At 38.4% G+C, this 16707-nt stretch overlaps 1 protein-coding gene across 1 annotated transcript; it reads left to right on the top strand.

The window, feature by feature from the left end:
* Window positions 1-552: 552 nt before the first annotated feature.
* Window positions 553-1369, top strand: LOC149140661 (expansin-B17-like). The gene is made up of 3 exons (XM_089451034.1): window positions 553-724; window positions 958-1070; window positions 1145-1369. The coding sequence occupies exons 1-3, from the start codon at window positions 553-555 to the stop codon at window positions 1367-1369; spliced, it is 510 nt and encodes a 169-aa protein (XP_089307160.1).
* The last annotated feature ends 15338 nt before the right edge of the window (window positions 1370-16707 follow it).

Genomic DNA, 16707 nt, shown 5'->3' with positions numbered 1-16707 from the left:
ACTGGAACAACGTACCATGTGCCTTGTCCCATAAAAATTACAAGCATTTGTTCATTTTTTCCCTCTCAGTTCCTTTCTCGTAGCCTCGAATTCAACGGGGGCATCCCTTATCATCGCCTCCTCTCACGCTTTAAGTTCATCAATTACAATTGCTGCTCAAATCTCCCTAATCTATGCTGAGCTTTTGACTTCCCAGCACTCAGGATTATTACTACACACGGTTCATTTGACAACACCCAACGAATAAAACGGTCTATTCTTTTAGGATTTTAATTTTAGTCATCGTCGCATCCGTATTCACATGGTGTTCCCTAAATATAAAAGGACGGGTGGGCCTTGCATGACGGAAATAATTTTAATGAGTGACAAATATGCAGCTGAACAAACAAAATAGTTGACAATTGATTTAAATTGAAAACCGACCAATTCACTACAGTTCTAAAGGTCTTATAAATATGCGCTATTTTTCCATTTTCTTAACGGGCATTGCATTGCAGAGCCTTTGAGCCCAGCGTAGTATAGGCTTTTATGCTTTCTACCTTCGCTTCAGAAATGAGGAAGATGACACTCTGTTTGGGTTATGAGGTAGCTTGCCTAATGTTTATATGCTTTGTAATCGCTCTTGATGCAAATCTCAATCAATATAAGTTAGTAGAAGAAGAAGGTGATTGGCAGCCAGCCACCGCTACATGGTATGGCAGTCCAAACGGAGACGGAAGCGAGGGTAAGGGCAATGTTAAGTTCTTTATTTAGGCCGATAGTTGTTTATTATATTATTTCTAAATTAATTTTTAAATATTGAAGTTTCTAGTATTCAGTCTACTAAACCGCACCAGCATATTCGAACACGCGAAGGTTGTTTGTGCTATTTTTTATATTATTTATCCACTGAGCTTTCAGAGTCATTCAAGGATATGAACGTGCGAGTGAAAAAATAAAATTAATCCATTGTAACAGGTGGGGCATGTGGATATGGTAGCCTGGTGAAACAGATCCCTTTCCAATCAAAAATAGCTGCAGGAAGTCCTGCCCTCTTCAAAGACGGGAAAGGATGCGGAGCATGTTATCAGGTCTGTTATGGTATTTATAAAGTTTCATGACTTCTTGATGAAAAGTTAGCTTATTGTATGTTTCCTGTAACCAGGTAAAGTGCACGGGGAATGGATTGTGCTCTCAAAGCGCGGTGACGGTGGTTATTACAGATGAATGTCCTGGTGGAATCTGCTCAGGTTCTGGCAAAATCCACTTTGATCTCAGTGGTACTGCGTTCAGTGACATGGCATCTCCTGGTACATCTTCGTATCTGCTTAACGCTGGAGTCGTCTCTATTTTGTTCCAACGGTACTCATCTACCCGCACTCGGTCGTAGATTACGGGAGTTGCCGAGTTGAACTCCTTTACGATGTTTGTATCATTTTTATTTGATTACTCCACCTTTCCTTTCTGATGTTATTGTATAGTGTGCCTTGCGAGTATCCAGGGAAGAATATTGTTGGGTATTTTTAAATGGGGAAATACCAAAACCAAACAAACATTAACACCACAGAGGCAATGCTCTGTTTCCACTGTTCCAGGACCTTTGTGCACAGGGAATCTTTTAATAAAAATTCTCAGAACAGAGTATTACACAGCCATAAAACATTTCTATTCATTAAAATACATGCCTGATACAAATACATGCCTGATACACATTCATCCTCTTTCACTCAGAGGGATTTACCAAAATTACTTTCACCCATCAAAACAAAAACTCTGTCTTTTCTCTCCACCTGAGAGTTCACTAAGCTGGGTTTACTGCTGTAAAACCCATTTTTACATTCACTATTAAAAAAACTGTGCATTCTTTTCTCCTGCATTTCAATGCAAATCCAATTCATTAATAAATCTATGCACTACTGTGCAATGTCTTCACCTGCTTCATGTGCGCTCCCCTGTTCTCCTTTTCTTTTATTTTTATGCACTGCTGTGCATCACCATAGTTTTCTTGCAAGTCAACACACCTTTTTTTCTGCTGCAGCAAAAACTATTTTTACGCACTCTCATTTTTTCGCTCCCCAAGCTCTCATACAAAAATGGTCAATGCATAGCAAAATTTATGCACACAAGCTCACTGGTCTTTCGCTGCTGCGTTCTTACATATCTCCATGTGCAACGACACACCAACTACACATTACAAGTTTCATTTGATATCTTCTTTTCATAATGGTCAACGCTTCTTTAAAAAGATATGACACATGTAATGTATACCCATACCTCCGTGTAGTTGAATTTTAATGCTCTTCCAAAACTTACGAACGATAATAAATTCCATTTAATTTCCTTTTACGGCGGTCAGCGGGAATCCTAACACTCCACGCAAACCTTGAATTGACGTTGGTCGTATGCAGGTGTGCAGCTTCATTGATGAACGGCGGAGGACGATCAGGCTGATCGGACGGCGGTGGTGAATATCGGAAGGCATCATATGACTGAACAATACCACCCGAGAAACTTACGTTGGCTGATGTCAGGTCAGAAACACGTGGCGCCACCATAGTTTATCGGAGTCGCATATACGGAAACAGCTTTTCGCTGGAAGGCGGTCCGAGAAATAAGACGGTTTTGCTGCGGTGGTTTTGGGTGACTGGTACGGCTGCGTGCTTGCTGAGTTGATGGCGGATTTGGCTGATCACTGCCTTGCCATCGCTGTCACGGTCCACGTCCGCACACTCTGCTGCAGTTGGAATTAACATTCCAACACTCCCCTTTAATTTCAACTGCTGGGCATTCAAACATACCCAAGCACTTCCTCACATAGAGGGATTCACCAACTGCTTCTGATGCAGTTCACAAACAAACAAAGTTGTCTTCCTCTTAATAGAGGGATTAACATGAAACTGTGCTTAAGAGCACCTTCCTCATGATAGAGGGATTCACCATAACAATGTGCTGAAGAGCACCTTCCTCTTGACAGAGGGATTTACTACACTATGCTGAAAAACATCTTCCTCTTGACTGAGGGTTTCACCATGACACTGTGCTGAAAAGCACCTTCCTCATTAACAGAGGGATTACAAATAGACACTGCTTTACATGCAGTTTCAAAAACAAACAATCATTGCACTGCTGTGTGTGCAAACTCATTACATTGTTCTTTTATGCTGCTGTATGTTCTCTGTTGCACTGTTGTGCCATCTTCTTTACTGTGTCTACCCCACACTGCTGTGTCTACACTTGCACTGCTTCTGCACTTTTCAAATACAAAATACTCTGTCTTTTCTGGAACAATTACACTGTCCCCACTTACAAATTTACACTGCTGTGTGTAAACATTTCTTACACTCACTGCTGTTGCATATATTGCATTTCAATTCAATGAACAACAAATTCATTACATTTACCTTTACTGCTGTAAGGAAAAATCTATTTTGCATGTGCTGCTGTTCAAAACTTCTTGCTGCTGCATTTTTTACATTTGCATTTCTGTGTGCTTCTCCTTCTTGCCATCATGCTGCTGTCCATAACTTCTTGCTGCTGCATTTTTCATATTCACTGCTGTCCATACCCATAACCATAGACTGTCATCCCTGGGTTTTTATTTGCTGCTGCGTTGCCTCTGCAATTTGCACTATGGCTGCCTTTTGTTTCATCATACTGCTATGCCCATACTCTTGGCACTTCATTCTCCACAAAAAAATAACACAGGCTGCTGCCTTTTCTTATGCACTCTTGCTTCACACAATCTTAGTCTTCATTCATTTTTTTTATTTACACAATGCACTGCTGTGCAGTTCCTTTCATTTTTCTACTGCCACACATTATCATTCACCCATGTGCATTAAAAATCTGCTGTCCCTGTTTTTCTTTATGCATTTCCTTGCATGTTGCATTGCATACAAAAAAAATTACATTTTTCACTGCTGTGTGAAAAATTTCATTGCATTCTCAGCCACTGGGCATTTACGCTCTGCTGCGTTTTGCCTTCTTCTCATTGCTTTGCATTTTCATTCCCAATACAAAACATTTCATCTGTTGTGCATTACACTCATTCTGCTGTGAGTATATTCTCTCACATTACATAGAAGGAAACTACCTTCCATTGCCATGCAAAAATTCAAAACTGTTGTTCATTCTAATCCATGTGCTCCAAAAAAAATTTCCAAACTGCTGTTTTATGTTCTGTCTTCCCACTACTGTGAGGGTCTTCATGCTTTGCATTTTTCTCTTATCTCGCTGCTGCTCTTTACATTTCAGCGCTGCCATCTTTTCTTCTTTATGCATTTTTGTGCATATTGCATAAAAACAAAGCAAAAACATTGCTGATTTCATCACTGCTGCATATTACCTTTCAGAGGGATTAACAAAGATTTCATTTGCAACTGCTGCGCTGCAATACATCCTCCATCAACAAATGACTGTTAATACAGTTTAGCAAATAAAAAAAAATTACAAGCTCCCCTTTAATGTGTGCTTGTCTTCTTTTGGCAAGTTTTCTCAAAACAAACTTGGATCAGCTGCGTTGCTTAAGGGGCTTTCACACTGTATTTCTTTTCTTCTCCATACTTGTGTAAATTTCTTCTTTTGCATGGGTCTAGCTTGTGTAAGAGCCCATGTCAAGTTACAGTCACGTGCCATATGCCCAATGTTATGACACTTGAAGCATTCAACTTTATTCATGAATGAGAATTCATGATTTCTTCTTGTGAAATTATTTCTTGGAGATTGTCGGGGACCACAACATCTATCTCCATGAAATGCTCTACAGTCTTTTGCCATATGACCAAAGTTTGAGCAAGCATAACAATAACCATAAAATGAACTTTGGTACCTGGGAGATGGAGGTTTTCTTGATGTACTTCTGAAGCCTTGCTGCCTTGAGATCCTTTGATGATCACCATTGCCTCTTGCCTCTTTGACATCAGCTACATTTCTTCTTGGAGCTGGATTTCTTCTATTGCAGCCTTCATTTTTCTCCCTGCCTTTGCTGGAACTAGGAGCATCACCATCTCTTTCTGGCTTCTTCACATCTCCTTTGCTTAAAGCATCTTCATCCTTGTTTGAGGGTTCACCTACATACCCAAGTCCTGATTTATCAAATGGAGATCTGTGATAGCTGAGCATATCATCCAAAGCTTGAGAGCTTTTCATGATTTTGTTCATCCCTTCAGCCTTCTTCCTGAGGAGGACAATCTCTTCTTCCAACTTTTCACATACATTATTTTTCTTTGCTAGTTGTTCCTCAGTCTCTTCTTTGCTACGAGTAGCTTCAGCTGCTACTATTTTGAAGGAGATAATGTCAGTCTTCATTTTGGAGATTTCTGCTTGACTGCTCTCCATTTTCTTTTCAGCTCCTTGTGCCTGCTTCTTGGCTTCTTTTAGTTCGGACTTAAGGGAGGAGACCTCTACCTTGTACTGTCCAATTTCTTCTGCAAGTTTGTTCATTATCTTGTGCCTTTGTTCAAGTTGACTTGACAAGGTGTCTTCCTGCTTTTTTGCTCTGTTCAACTGATTTGTCATAGACATGACTTCTTCATGGTGTTTCCTCTTGCATTGATCAAGCTCCTTCTTGAGCTTGGCAAGCTCTTCATCCCTTTCTTTTACTTGAAGCTTGATGAGGTCAAGCTTTTCATTCTCAGCTTCTATGATGGGTTCTTCTTGACTCATTGTCATGGTCAGTGCTCCCTTTGCATGAAGGTCATGCAGTCTGTCCCATATATCCTTTGCTGATGTATATTTTCCAAGATTCTTCTTCACAGAATCAGGCAGTCCATCCAAGATAGTATTTGCTGCTTGTGCATCATACTCCATGGATTCTTTATCCATCTTGCTATCATCAATCACTGACTCCCAGACTTCAATCCCCTCAGACATTAGGAAAGCCCTCATCATTATTTCCTGGACATGGTGATGCTGCATATTCCCTGACGCTATGACACTATTTACACACTTATATATGGGGGTCTGCACAAAAGTTTGAGAGTAGCTTGAGAGTCGAAGTTTCCTAATTTCAGTATAATTTTTTATAAAATTTGATGGGAAATTTTGGAAATTAAAAATTTGGGTTATAGTTGTTTCAAAAATTTGGGGAGTTTTAGAAAATTTTCAAGAATTTAGATGTTAGTAAATTTTTTTAATAAGAGTGAATCTATTTCCACAAAAGCAATTAAAACACTCTCATAATAAAATTTCTTTAAAAAATTGTCACCGGAGATTTGCGTTCCGGCCAATTTCTTAACATCAAGTAATTTCCTACATCCCATAAACCATATTCATTTCACAATACATAACAGCAGTTTTTTTTTTTTAATTATATACATAAAAAAAAATTGAAATCTGTAACATTCCTGAAATTAATAAACTAACCATTATGAATCAAAAAGGTTTTCGATTTAACATTCCTTACATTTAATAAACTATATTCATTTTAATACACTAACCATCATCCTCATAAAGATTACATGACCACAAAAACTCTATGGCGTATTACCTGCCTTTGACTTCATGACTGACAAATCAAGTTAAACTAAATAAATCATAATAATATAAACCAGAACATCCACCCGATGTTTGTTATATATTATATAAGTCATATTAGGTTTTATAATTTAGGTAAAAAGATTAAATTTTAAAGCTAGATTTTAAATATTATTAATATAATTTATATTAATGTTAAATTTAATATTAATATTAAATCTAATATTAAAATCATATTTTAAAACCAATATTTGAATTTTAATATTTGAAATTTATACTAAAACTCATATTAAATATTAATGTTAAATGTAATATTAATATTAAATTTAATATTAAAATCATATTTTAAAACCAATATTTGAATTTTAATAGTTTAAACTTATACTAAAATTCATATTAAACTTTAATATTATAAACTCTAAAGTTACAATTTAATATTATTTTTATTTCATTTTAAGGTTACAGTCAAGGGATACATACTCTACAAAAGAAACACGTGCTTTTAACCATTACCCACACTTAAATTGTACTCAACTTAAAAAATAAATATTATTAATATTAATTTTTATAAATCTAATATTATAAACACCAATATCATAAAACCTAATATTAAATCTCAATATTATAAAACCTAATATTAAACTTAATAATATAAACCCTAATATTAAATTTAATATTTTAAGCATCTACTAAAACTTAATATTTTAACCCTATACGAAATCCCAAATATTTAACACTACTATTGTTAATATTATAACAATAATTTATAATAATATGCTAATACTATTCTTATTATAAATAGTAGGATAAACACAAGGGATTATTGATATTGAAATCAAAGGGATTAATAAAGCAAAGGGATAATTAATATTCTAAATCCAAAAGATTAATATCATAAGCCAAAATGATTAATAGACCCAAGCAATTAATATTTAAAACCCAAAGGAGTAATATTATAAACCAAAGTGATTAATAAACCTAACGAATTAATGCTATAAACTCAAGACATTAATACTACAAACTTATGATATTAATATTAAAAACCCTATAAACTCAAGGGATTAATAATATAAACCCAAGCAATTTATATTAAAACCACAAAGGATTAATATTATAAACCGAAGGGATATCGTTCGAGTAAAAATACTGTGATGTCTACAAAAGTAGAGTTTTAACCTACAAAATCTGAATCATTCGCACAAGTGTCTCTTTGCAAACCCCGTGACGTTGTCCTCTTGTGCATCTCTGATAGGGGCATGAGCACGTTAGGTGGGAGGGGAGAGATCATGTCAGGGCCTCGAGTTGATGAGCGGTCGCATTCGGTTAAAGGAAACTCGGGGGTGGAATTTCAGATGTGCGATGGGAGCATGCGATGAGCTGGCTTGTCAGACGACCTAAGTTGGGCATTTAGGCAGGCGCACACCCGGGTGAGGCACCTGTGGACGAGCGATGGAGTGTGTGGAACCGAAGTATGGAGATTAAGCAAGCGGGTGGCTAGGGTGACCAGAGTGAAAATGATACACATGTGACAAGGAAATGATATACAATTATATAAGTTGGGACGACATACATATATGGGCAGGACAACGTGTATATGGAGGATGGGCCACGCATGAAAGGTCATGACCCTTGGTGTTGCCACATGATAGCACGCATATATATTAGAGGAGAATAGTGGTCATTCATTCATCATCGAACTCGACCGAAAACAAGCAAGTGTAAACAAACAAATCGCAGAGCGAGAAGGGCCAAAGCTGTTGGCAGAGTGTATGTGTAGAATCGAATTCGGCAAGGTGGGAGTTGGGGTTTCTGGTGAACCAAACAAGAGAGTGGAACTGTTATACAGGGGTGGGGTCGAGTTAAACAGTTTGAATGCACATTGAATTGGGCAAGAGTTGACGCCAAAATGTTGGGTGACCTGAGCCACTACAACAAGCTGCGGGTAGAGTGACACGACGCTGCATGACGAAAGGCGGGTGCAAGTTAGTGACCCGGATTACAACAGCACCGAGTGAACGGTGGTTTAGGTAGAGTTGCAGGAGAGTGAATGGGGACATTCAAGGCTGCACAAGGAGGCATAGTAGTGCGTCGAAGTGTTGGGTAGTGCGGGTAGACTGTGGCAAGGATTGTTGAGGGCACGGGTGAACCAAAATGATGAACGATAGGCATGGTAATGGCATAGGTAGTTCAACAGTTCAGGTGAGCATGCACGAGGGCTGACTTGAGCATTTTGTAGGCACGGTTTTGTAAAATAAAGGTGTGTGTCTTGTTGGAAACACCGAATTGTATAATTTTATGTACAATTGAATTACATAACTTATATATATATATATATATATATATATATATATATATATATATATATATATATATATATATATATATATATATATATATATATATATATATCAAGTAGACTTTAACTTCTCGGAGTTCCCCCCCACCCCACTTATGATGATGTGTTCATTATTTCTGCTGTGCATTTATGTTTATGAATGGTTAATTAAAGAGTTTATTTCCACTGTGATAATAACACTTTAAGTAAATAATTGGTTAAGCATTTGGTTAGGTGTAGCCCGTACACTTAAGTATTGGTGAAAATAAAAAGTGTAGCGGTGTCGCAACCTCCTATGCATGGTTAAAATACTGCAACTAGGATACGGGTGTGACAGTTGGTATCAGAGCTTGATTCAAGGAGAGTCTAGCTTGATTGAAGATTTGAAGTACAGATACATCTTCCACTTTGTGATAGTTAGTATCGAAGCCCCACTTTTCGTAGGGCTTTGATTGAAGTTGAAGAAGCTTGATAGGGACAAGTTGCAGGGTTGAATTTGAATGGATTAGTGTATCGTCTTGAAAATATCACAAGCAAAACTGATGGCAAACAATGTAGATGAATCTTAGGTAACAAGTGAATCTAGCAAGGGTGTCGGAACAATTTTTATGGACATGTTATTGGACCGAATGGAGGAATTTTCTTCGAAGATGACTTCATTGGAAGCCGAGAATGCCAAACTTCAAGATAAGTTCATGACTTTGGAAGAGGCATATAATAACCTCAATGCCCGATACGATTATACTGAATGGAAGTTTATAAAAACAGAGAAGGAATTAAAGGAGATTAGGGCCGCATGAGATCAATGTTTGGGTGAAATATTGAAGTTGCAGAAAACTCTTGACGATGCTCAGAATGAAATAATTGTTTTCAAGAAAGTAGTTGGGCAGGGACTGATTGGAGGGGCTGCTAATGTGAAATTCAAGGAACCTGATTCTTGTGACGGGATGAGGATTGCCAAAGCACTTGGAAATTTCTTATGGGATATGGAGCAATATTTGGAGTGCTTGGGGATCCCTAATGACGAATCCAAGGTCAAAGTAGCTGCTCAGTTCCTTACTAAGGATGCTTATATGTGGTGGAGATGGAAGTTGGCTCAGATTGACAGTGGTGATGTTGATGACATCTCTACCTGGGATGATATGAAGAAGGCTTTGCAGACTCATTTTAGCCCATAAGATGAGACTTGGGATGCAAGGAAAAATATTAAATACAGTAAGAAAATAGGGAGTCTACAAGCATATCAACGAGAATTCTCTAGTGCGATCTTGGAACTACCTGAAATGGCAGAGAAAGACAAGGTATTCAACTTCATTATAGGATTGAATCCTTGGGCATGCAATGAGGTGAAGAGGCAAAAGAACAAAACTCTATAAGAAGCATTTGTTGCAGTTGATCGATTGGTATAACATTATGATGAAGGGACTGAAGAGAGAAAGACAAAGTTTGATAAACCGAAGGAGAAAACTACAGAGGATGAGCATTCAAGATCGAATGACAAGTCGAAGATGAAGAAGCCTCTGAAATGTTGGTTGTGTAGAGAGAACCACACGGTGAAGAAATTTCCTTCTAAACTGATGGTGGTTGTAGTAGTAAAAACCAATGGAAGGAAGAAAAAAGAGGAACCAATAGTTGGGGTGATGCTGATTTTAGGATCTGCATTAACCACGGAGGTTGTTCCAAGGCAAGATCATGAGAGGAAAAAATTGGAGTATGTTAGCATGAAGGTTGGGCAAGGCACTTTACTCACTATGGTAGAGAGTGGTGCAACCTATAACTTCATCAGGGAGGAAGTTGCGAGAAAAGCATGATTGAAGTTCTCACCAATCCAAGCTCGTCTTAAAACCTTGACAAAGTCATCGGTATCGCAAAAAACATGGATCTGAAAATTGGTGAGTGGTTCAGAAAGATTGACTTCACAATTGTGTGGATGGATGACTATGAGGCAGTATTGGGTATGGAATTTTTGAAACATCATGAGGCTTTGGTTATGCCACATATGAAGAAGTTGTACATTTACAACGGATGAGATGATGAACCTTTGGGGGTGCCAACCATGGCAGTTATGATAGCTCGATGTAAATTGACAATGATGAATGCAGAGGACATAAAGCAAGACAGAGAGCTTGATGGGAGGTTGTCTACTGTAGAGGCAAAACTCATCGAGCAGTCACAGGTTATTAGATCATTCTCTGATAGTATCCTAGATTTGAAAGGCATGCTAGAGGCAATGGAAGGAAATGGGGATGCTAGACCAGAGAATCAGGAGGAGAGTTGGGAAGTATACATGCAGAGATTGGAGGAGGAAGATCTGAATAGATGGATTGAGCTGTTAGAAAAGGAGGATGGAGAACCATCAGCTTTCCCATCCCCTACCTCTTCTTAAACTGACATGAGGATGAGGCTAATTGTATTTTTCTCATGGCAGTGAGTCCTCTATATTTTATGATAAGGAACATGGGGTGAGATGCACATGATTGACAGCAGGATGTGAAGATAGTCATTATGATGTGAGGAGAATGCGTTCTTGTGGAGGCGATGTTACGGTTTGATTAGTTTCCTAATTAATCACCATCACAGGGGGATCCAGAACATGATTTTCTTGCATAGTTTGATGCGATTGGAGCATGAAGTAGGTCATGGGTGGAGATATTTGGCTGCCCACGTATACAGATATGTCTTAGCGATGGAGGTTGCTAAGATGGTGTTTCTGAGGATGACAAAATTTTCGGAGTGGTGGAGGATGCTAGCACCTCGAGTTGAAAAGCACCTGCATTCAGTTAAAGGCGATTCGGAGGTGGAATTTTGGATGTGCGATGGGAGCGTGTGATGGGTGAGCGCGTTGGGCGAACTACTGAGATGGGAATTCGACTGGGCGCACGACCTGGCAAGGCACCCATGGGTGAGATATGGAGTGTGTGGAACCCAAGTATGGAGATCAGGTAAGTAGGTGGCTAGGCTGACGTGAGTGGCAGTGATAAACATGTGATGGGGCAATGATATATATTTATACAAGTTGGGCTGACATACATATATGGGTAGGCTGATGTGTACATGGAGGATGGACTGACCATGAAAGGTCGCGACCCTTGGTGTTGCAAAATGGTAGCAGCAGACATATTAGAGGAGAATGGTTGTCATTCATCCATCATTGAACTCAACCGAAAAAACAAGTATTGCAGAGTGTGAAGGGATGAAGCCACATGCAGAGTGCAGGTGTAAGACCAAAGTCAACAAAGTAGGAGTTGGGGTTTCTGGAAAATAGAAAAGAAGTTCAAAACTGTTATACAATGACAGTGTCAAGTTAAATAGTTCGATAACAACTCGTTGTAGCATCTCATGTCACTTGACTATTTAGAGCCCAACTGGCTGAGAGTTGGGCGCCAAATAGTTAGGTGACTTGAGATGCTACAATGAGTTATAGGTAGAGAGACATGAAATTGCATACCAAAAGGCAGGTGCGGGTAGTGACCCTGGTTGTGACAACACTGAGTGAACGGTGGTTCGAGTAGAGTTGCAATAGAGTGAATGGGGACATTCAGGGCTGCACGAGGAGGCACAATAGTGTGTCAATGTTTTGGCTAGTGCAGGCAGACTACAGAAAGGATTGTCGAGGGTACGAGTGAACTGAAATGATGAAATATGGGCACGGTAGTCCTGTAGGTAGTTCAACAGTTCGAGTGAGTGTGCACGAGGCATGACTTCAGCATTTTGCAGGCATGATTTTGTAAAATAAAGGTGTGCAAGTCAAGGGTTGTTGGTAGCACCGAATTGTATAATTTTATGTATAATTGAATTACATATATATATATATATATATATATATATATATATATATATATATAAAGCAGACCCTAACTTCTGGGAGTTTCCCCTCCTACTTATGATGGTGTGTTGATGATTTCCGTTGTGCATTTATATTGATGAATGGTTAATTGAAGAGTTTATTTGCACTCCGATAATAACACTTGAAGTAAATAATTGGTTAAGTATTTCGTTAGGTGTAGCCCGTACACTTAAGTATTGGTGAAAGGAAAAAATGTGGCAGTGACACACCCACCTATGTGTTTTTAAAATACTACAATCGAGATATGGGCATGACAAATCCCCTCATATCGAAGCATATCATTCAGAGAAACGAGCAGCCAAAAAGAGGCCACGACCACAAAGAGAGCTGAAGGAAGAGGAAAAGGTAGCCCAGCCTTGGGATCCCAATGGTAAGAAAAAATTTAGGGACAATGTTTGCCAAGCGGAATGAAGAAACCTCGATTTGTGATTCCCATTAATAAATTGGAGAATTACCAAAAAATTTATGAAAGATCATGCACTGATATGCAAGGTTATAAAAATTTAACTCTTTGAAAGAGATCTGGTTAAATGGATCCAACTGAAATGGAAACCAAAAGGGCATATAAATCTAAATTTTGGGGCTCTGAGTTTCTTTACAGTGATTTTTACGAGCCTTGAAGATAAGGAGAGGGTTTTTGAAAACAAACCCTACTTCTACTACAATGCTAGTCTCTTCATGCAGCATTTGGAGGAATACTACAACCCAAATCAGGAAAAATTTATGGATGCCCTAGTATGGGTTAGATTATTTTCCCTCCTTGTGGATTTATGGGATCTAGATATATTGGATGGAATTGGAATCTCCATTAGAAGTTTTGTTAAGGTTGGAGATTAACCAAGATGAGGAAAGTATACCTCATATGCTCAGATTTGTGTGTAGATGAATATAACTGATCCCCTCCTGAAATTTATCGAGCTCGAGTACAAGGATGAGGTATGGCAACAACCATTGGACTACGAGCACATTCAATTTCGTTGCAGAAGATGTCATGGATACAAACACTTGTATAAAGAATTTTCCCTAAATCAATATGAACTTATGGAGTCTCAGAAAGATAAAGTTGTAGCAAAACCTTAGGAAGATTTAGATGGATTCTAGGAAGTCCTAAAAAAGAAGCGCAATATGCAAAATATGTCAGGTTAGACAAATAGCAGCCTTGCAAGGCTCTTAAAAACCATAATCGCTACGATACCTTGATGTAGGAAGATGAAAATCCTAGTGATGTGTGAGATCCAGCTAGTAAATAAAACCCTAACGCCCCTCCAAAGGGTGGCCAGAAAGCTAAGAGGAAAGTTGAGGAGGAATCATGGGAAAAAGATGGACATGGGAAAAATAAATATCAAGTCAATATGGAAATAGTTGGAATGAAGGAGGATCTCAGTGTAAAATAACATATCACGAAACATCTATTGAATGAATGGAGGAATCTGGATGAAAGATTCATTCATGAAGACCAAAAGAAATTATAAAAGGAAAAATCTCAATAATATCAAGCTAAGCAAGGCTCAGTCTCTTTGGATCAACTACATCACTTGGTTTCTCACCCAAGCTAAGGCGCATAGCCAAGTGTATCTGGAAAAGGAGGTAAGAAAAGTGGCTGAAACAATTTGCGAGCATCCATACAGATGATGGGTGATTTGCTAGTGAACTCGGGTAGAGTGGTGCCGCTATCCACATTCTTCCACCAAATTAATAAGCCTTACAAATGATTATTACATCCTATAATGTGTGATGCCTCAATAGTAGAGGGAAGCAATGGTACTTGGAAGACCAACTTAAAAGAGACAAACTAAGTATCATGATTCTCCAAGAAACTAAAATCTCGGAGACTAGACTAAAAGAAATGGTTAGGTATTTCAAAGCCCAGTATGAAGAAGTAGCCCAAGATTCCAAAGGGAGTGCAGGAGGGCTCACTATCTTATGGAATCCTAATGAAATTACAATTGAAGACTGGGTTGGTATGCCTCAAATTATCTCAAGAAAATTCTAACACATTGGTACTCGGATTGGGCCCTACTGTCAGGGGTATATGGGCCTCACATTCGAGGACAAAAAGGGGTTTTCCTTTAGGATATCAGAAAACTCAGAAGACTATTCCCATAGGAGATGTGGATTTTAGGAGGCAACTTAACTTGATCACATCGCTGGAAGAAAATAAGGGTGACTTGTGCCATATGGATGCCGAAATGGAACCATTCTAGTAAAAAATTGAGGAGATGCATTTAGTGGATCTACCAATAAATAATGGGGTGTATACTTGGAACAATCAATGTAGAGGCACACATCAAGTAGCTTCACAAGTTGATAGATTTCTAGTGACGGAGCAAATTATTAGTAGGGATATTTTCCTAGAAACCTCCATTCTCCCATTCATGGGTTTGTACCAATGGCCAATCCGTTGGAGATTGACCTAAAAACAACGCGTAAAAACTGTTCTTTTAGATTTGAATATTTCTGGCTGAGGGACCCCTTGTTTATGCAAAAAGTGGAAAATAGGTGGAAAGAGAGTTCAATCCAAGGGAGGAAGCACATGCACACTTTTCAGCTAAAATTAAAGGACCTGAACACCCAAATCAAGGAGTGGAATCAAGAAGATTTTGGTAACATTATGAAATATCAAGATCAACTTCATAATAATTTGCAAGAAATATAACAAAAAATAATTAGCGAAGGCTGATCTGGGAGCCCCTCAGTGGAGGAAGGACAACTAGTAAACCAAATGGAGGAGAGAAGGAAACAAGAAGAAATTATGTGGAAGCATAAATCTAAAATACAACAACTTTGTGAAGGGGAGAAGAATACTTGGTTTTTCCACAAAGCTATGATCCAACATCGAAAACATAATAGAATATTATCCCTGAAGGATGGTTTAGGGAACAAAGTCATTCAACATGAAAATATGGAAAGACTGGTGGTAAACCACTTCTAGTGTCGAAAGCTCCCAAGGTATATTAGGATTTATTTGAAGAATAACTCGACATGTTCCACAACTCATCTCTCGTGACCATAATTTGGATCTCATGTGAGTGGTTACCCTAGAGGAGACAACTGATGTTGTCAAAGGGATGGCTAAAAAAAGCACTAGTGTCAGATGGGTTTAGTGGAGAATTCTATCAGGTTTCTTGGAGCTTCATTGATAAAGATATTCTGGAGGTGGTTAAGGAATCTCATCATAACTAGAATGTATGTTTGGGATTCAATTGCACGTTTACTACTTTAATTCCTAAAGCAAACAAATCTAAAGACCCTAAGGGCTTTAGACCAATCACCTTGTGTAATTTCATTTACAAGATCATTTCCATGGTTATTGTTAAGCATCTCAAGCCTCTCCTACTTGGCCTTATCTCCCCTAAAAAAACTAGTTTTGTGGAAGGTCGTCAAATCCTAGACGATATTATTACTTCACAAGAACTTGCCCATTCCTTGAAGCAGCAAAAAATTCCTAGCATGATGATCAAGATGGACCTATCTAAGGCCTATGATCAGCTAAGTTAGACCTAACTTATCAGTATTCCTAAGTCTTTTGGCTTTGAGCAATGTTTGTTGAATTATATTTCGTCTCTTATCTCGTCTCCTATTTTTTCAATCCTGCTAAATGGTTCTCCCTCCTAAACCTTCAAACCTTCCCGCAGCCTTAGACAAGATGACCCAATCTCCCCTTTTCTCTTTACTATAGTGTCCGAGGGATCATCGGATCAATCAACCCAAATCAAGGGTCTTTATCCTTTGGGTAATGATCTTCCCATTACCCACCAACAATTTGTGGATGACATTATGTTATTCTATCAAGTGTTGTTAAGGGAATTGAGGAGGGTCAAAGTTATTCAGTAGGATTTCATGTCAACTTCAGGCACCCAGATCAATAATGAAAAGTCAAATATATTTTTCTTCAATACCCTTGTGAAAATCAAAACCTTCCTTGCTTAGGTGCTTGGCTTTGGGATCAGTTCATTACTATCAAATATATGGGAATGCCTCTAGTGTCTACCTCCTTAGAAACTTCGTGTTGGCAAGGCATGCTCCAAAAGATTCAAACAAAGCTGAGCAATTGGGATTTTCGAGCGCACAA

Source organism: Pinus tabuliformis, chromosome X, assembly GCF_031772625.1.
Source record: "Pinus tabuliformis cultivar Carrire ecotype Pingquan chromosome X, CPIR1, whole genome shotgun sequence".
NCBI classification, from domain to species: domain Eukaryota; kingdom Viridiplantae; phylum Streptophyta; class Pinopsida; order Pinales; family Pinaceae; genus Pinus; species Pinus tabuliformis.
This window is presented reverse-complemented; position numbering and strand designations above follow the sequence as displayed.

What these genes read in the sequence shown, in the direction of transcription:
- LOC149140661 (XM_089451034.1), top strand. Translation starts at nt 553, where the DNA reads ATGAGGAAGATGACACTCTGTTTGGGTTATGAGGTAGCTTGCCTAATG. An exon ending in AAACGGAGACGGAAGCGAGG is followed by an intron (nt 725 to 957) that starts GTAAGGGCAATG and finishes CCATTGTAACAG; the next exon opens with GTGGGGCATGTGGATATGGT. An exon ending in GATGCGGAGCATGTTATCAG is followed by an intron (nt 1,071 to 1,144) that starts GTCTGTTATGGT and finishes TCCTGTAACCAG; the next exon opens with GTAAAGTGCACGGGGAATGG.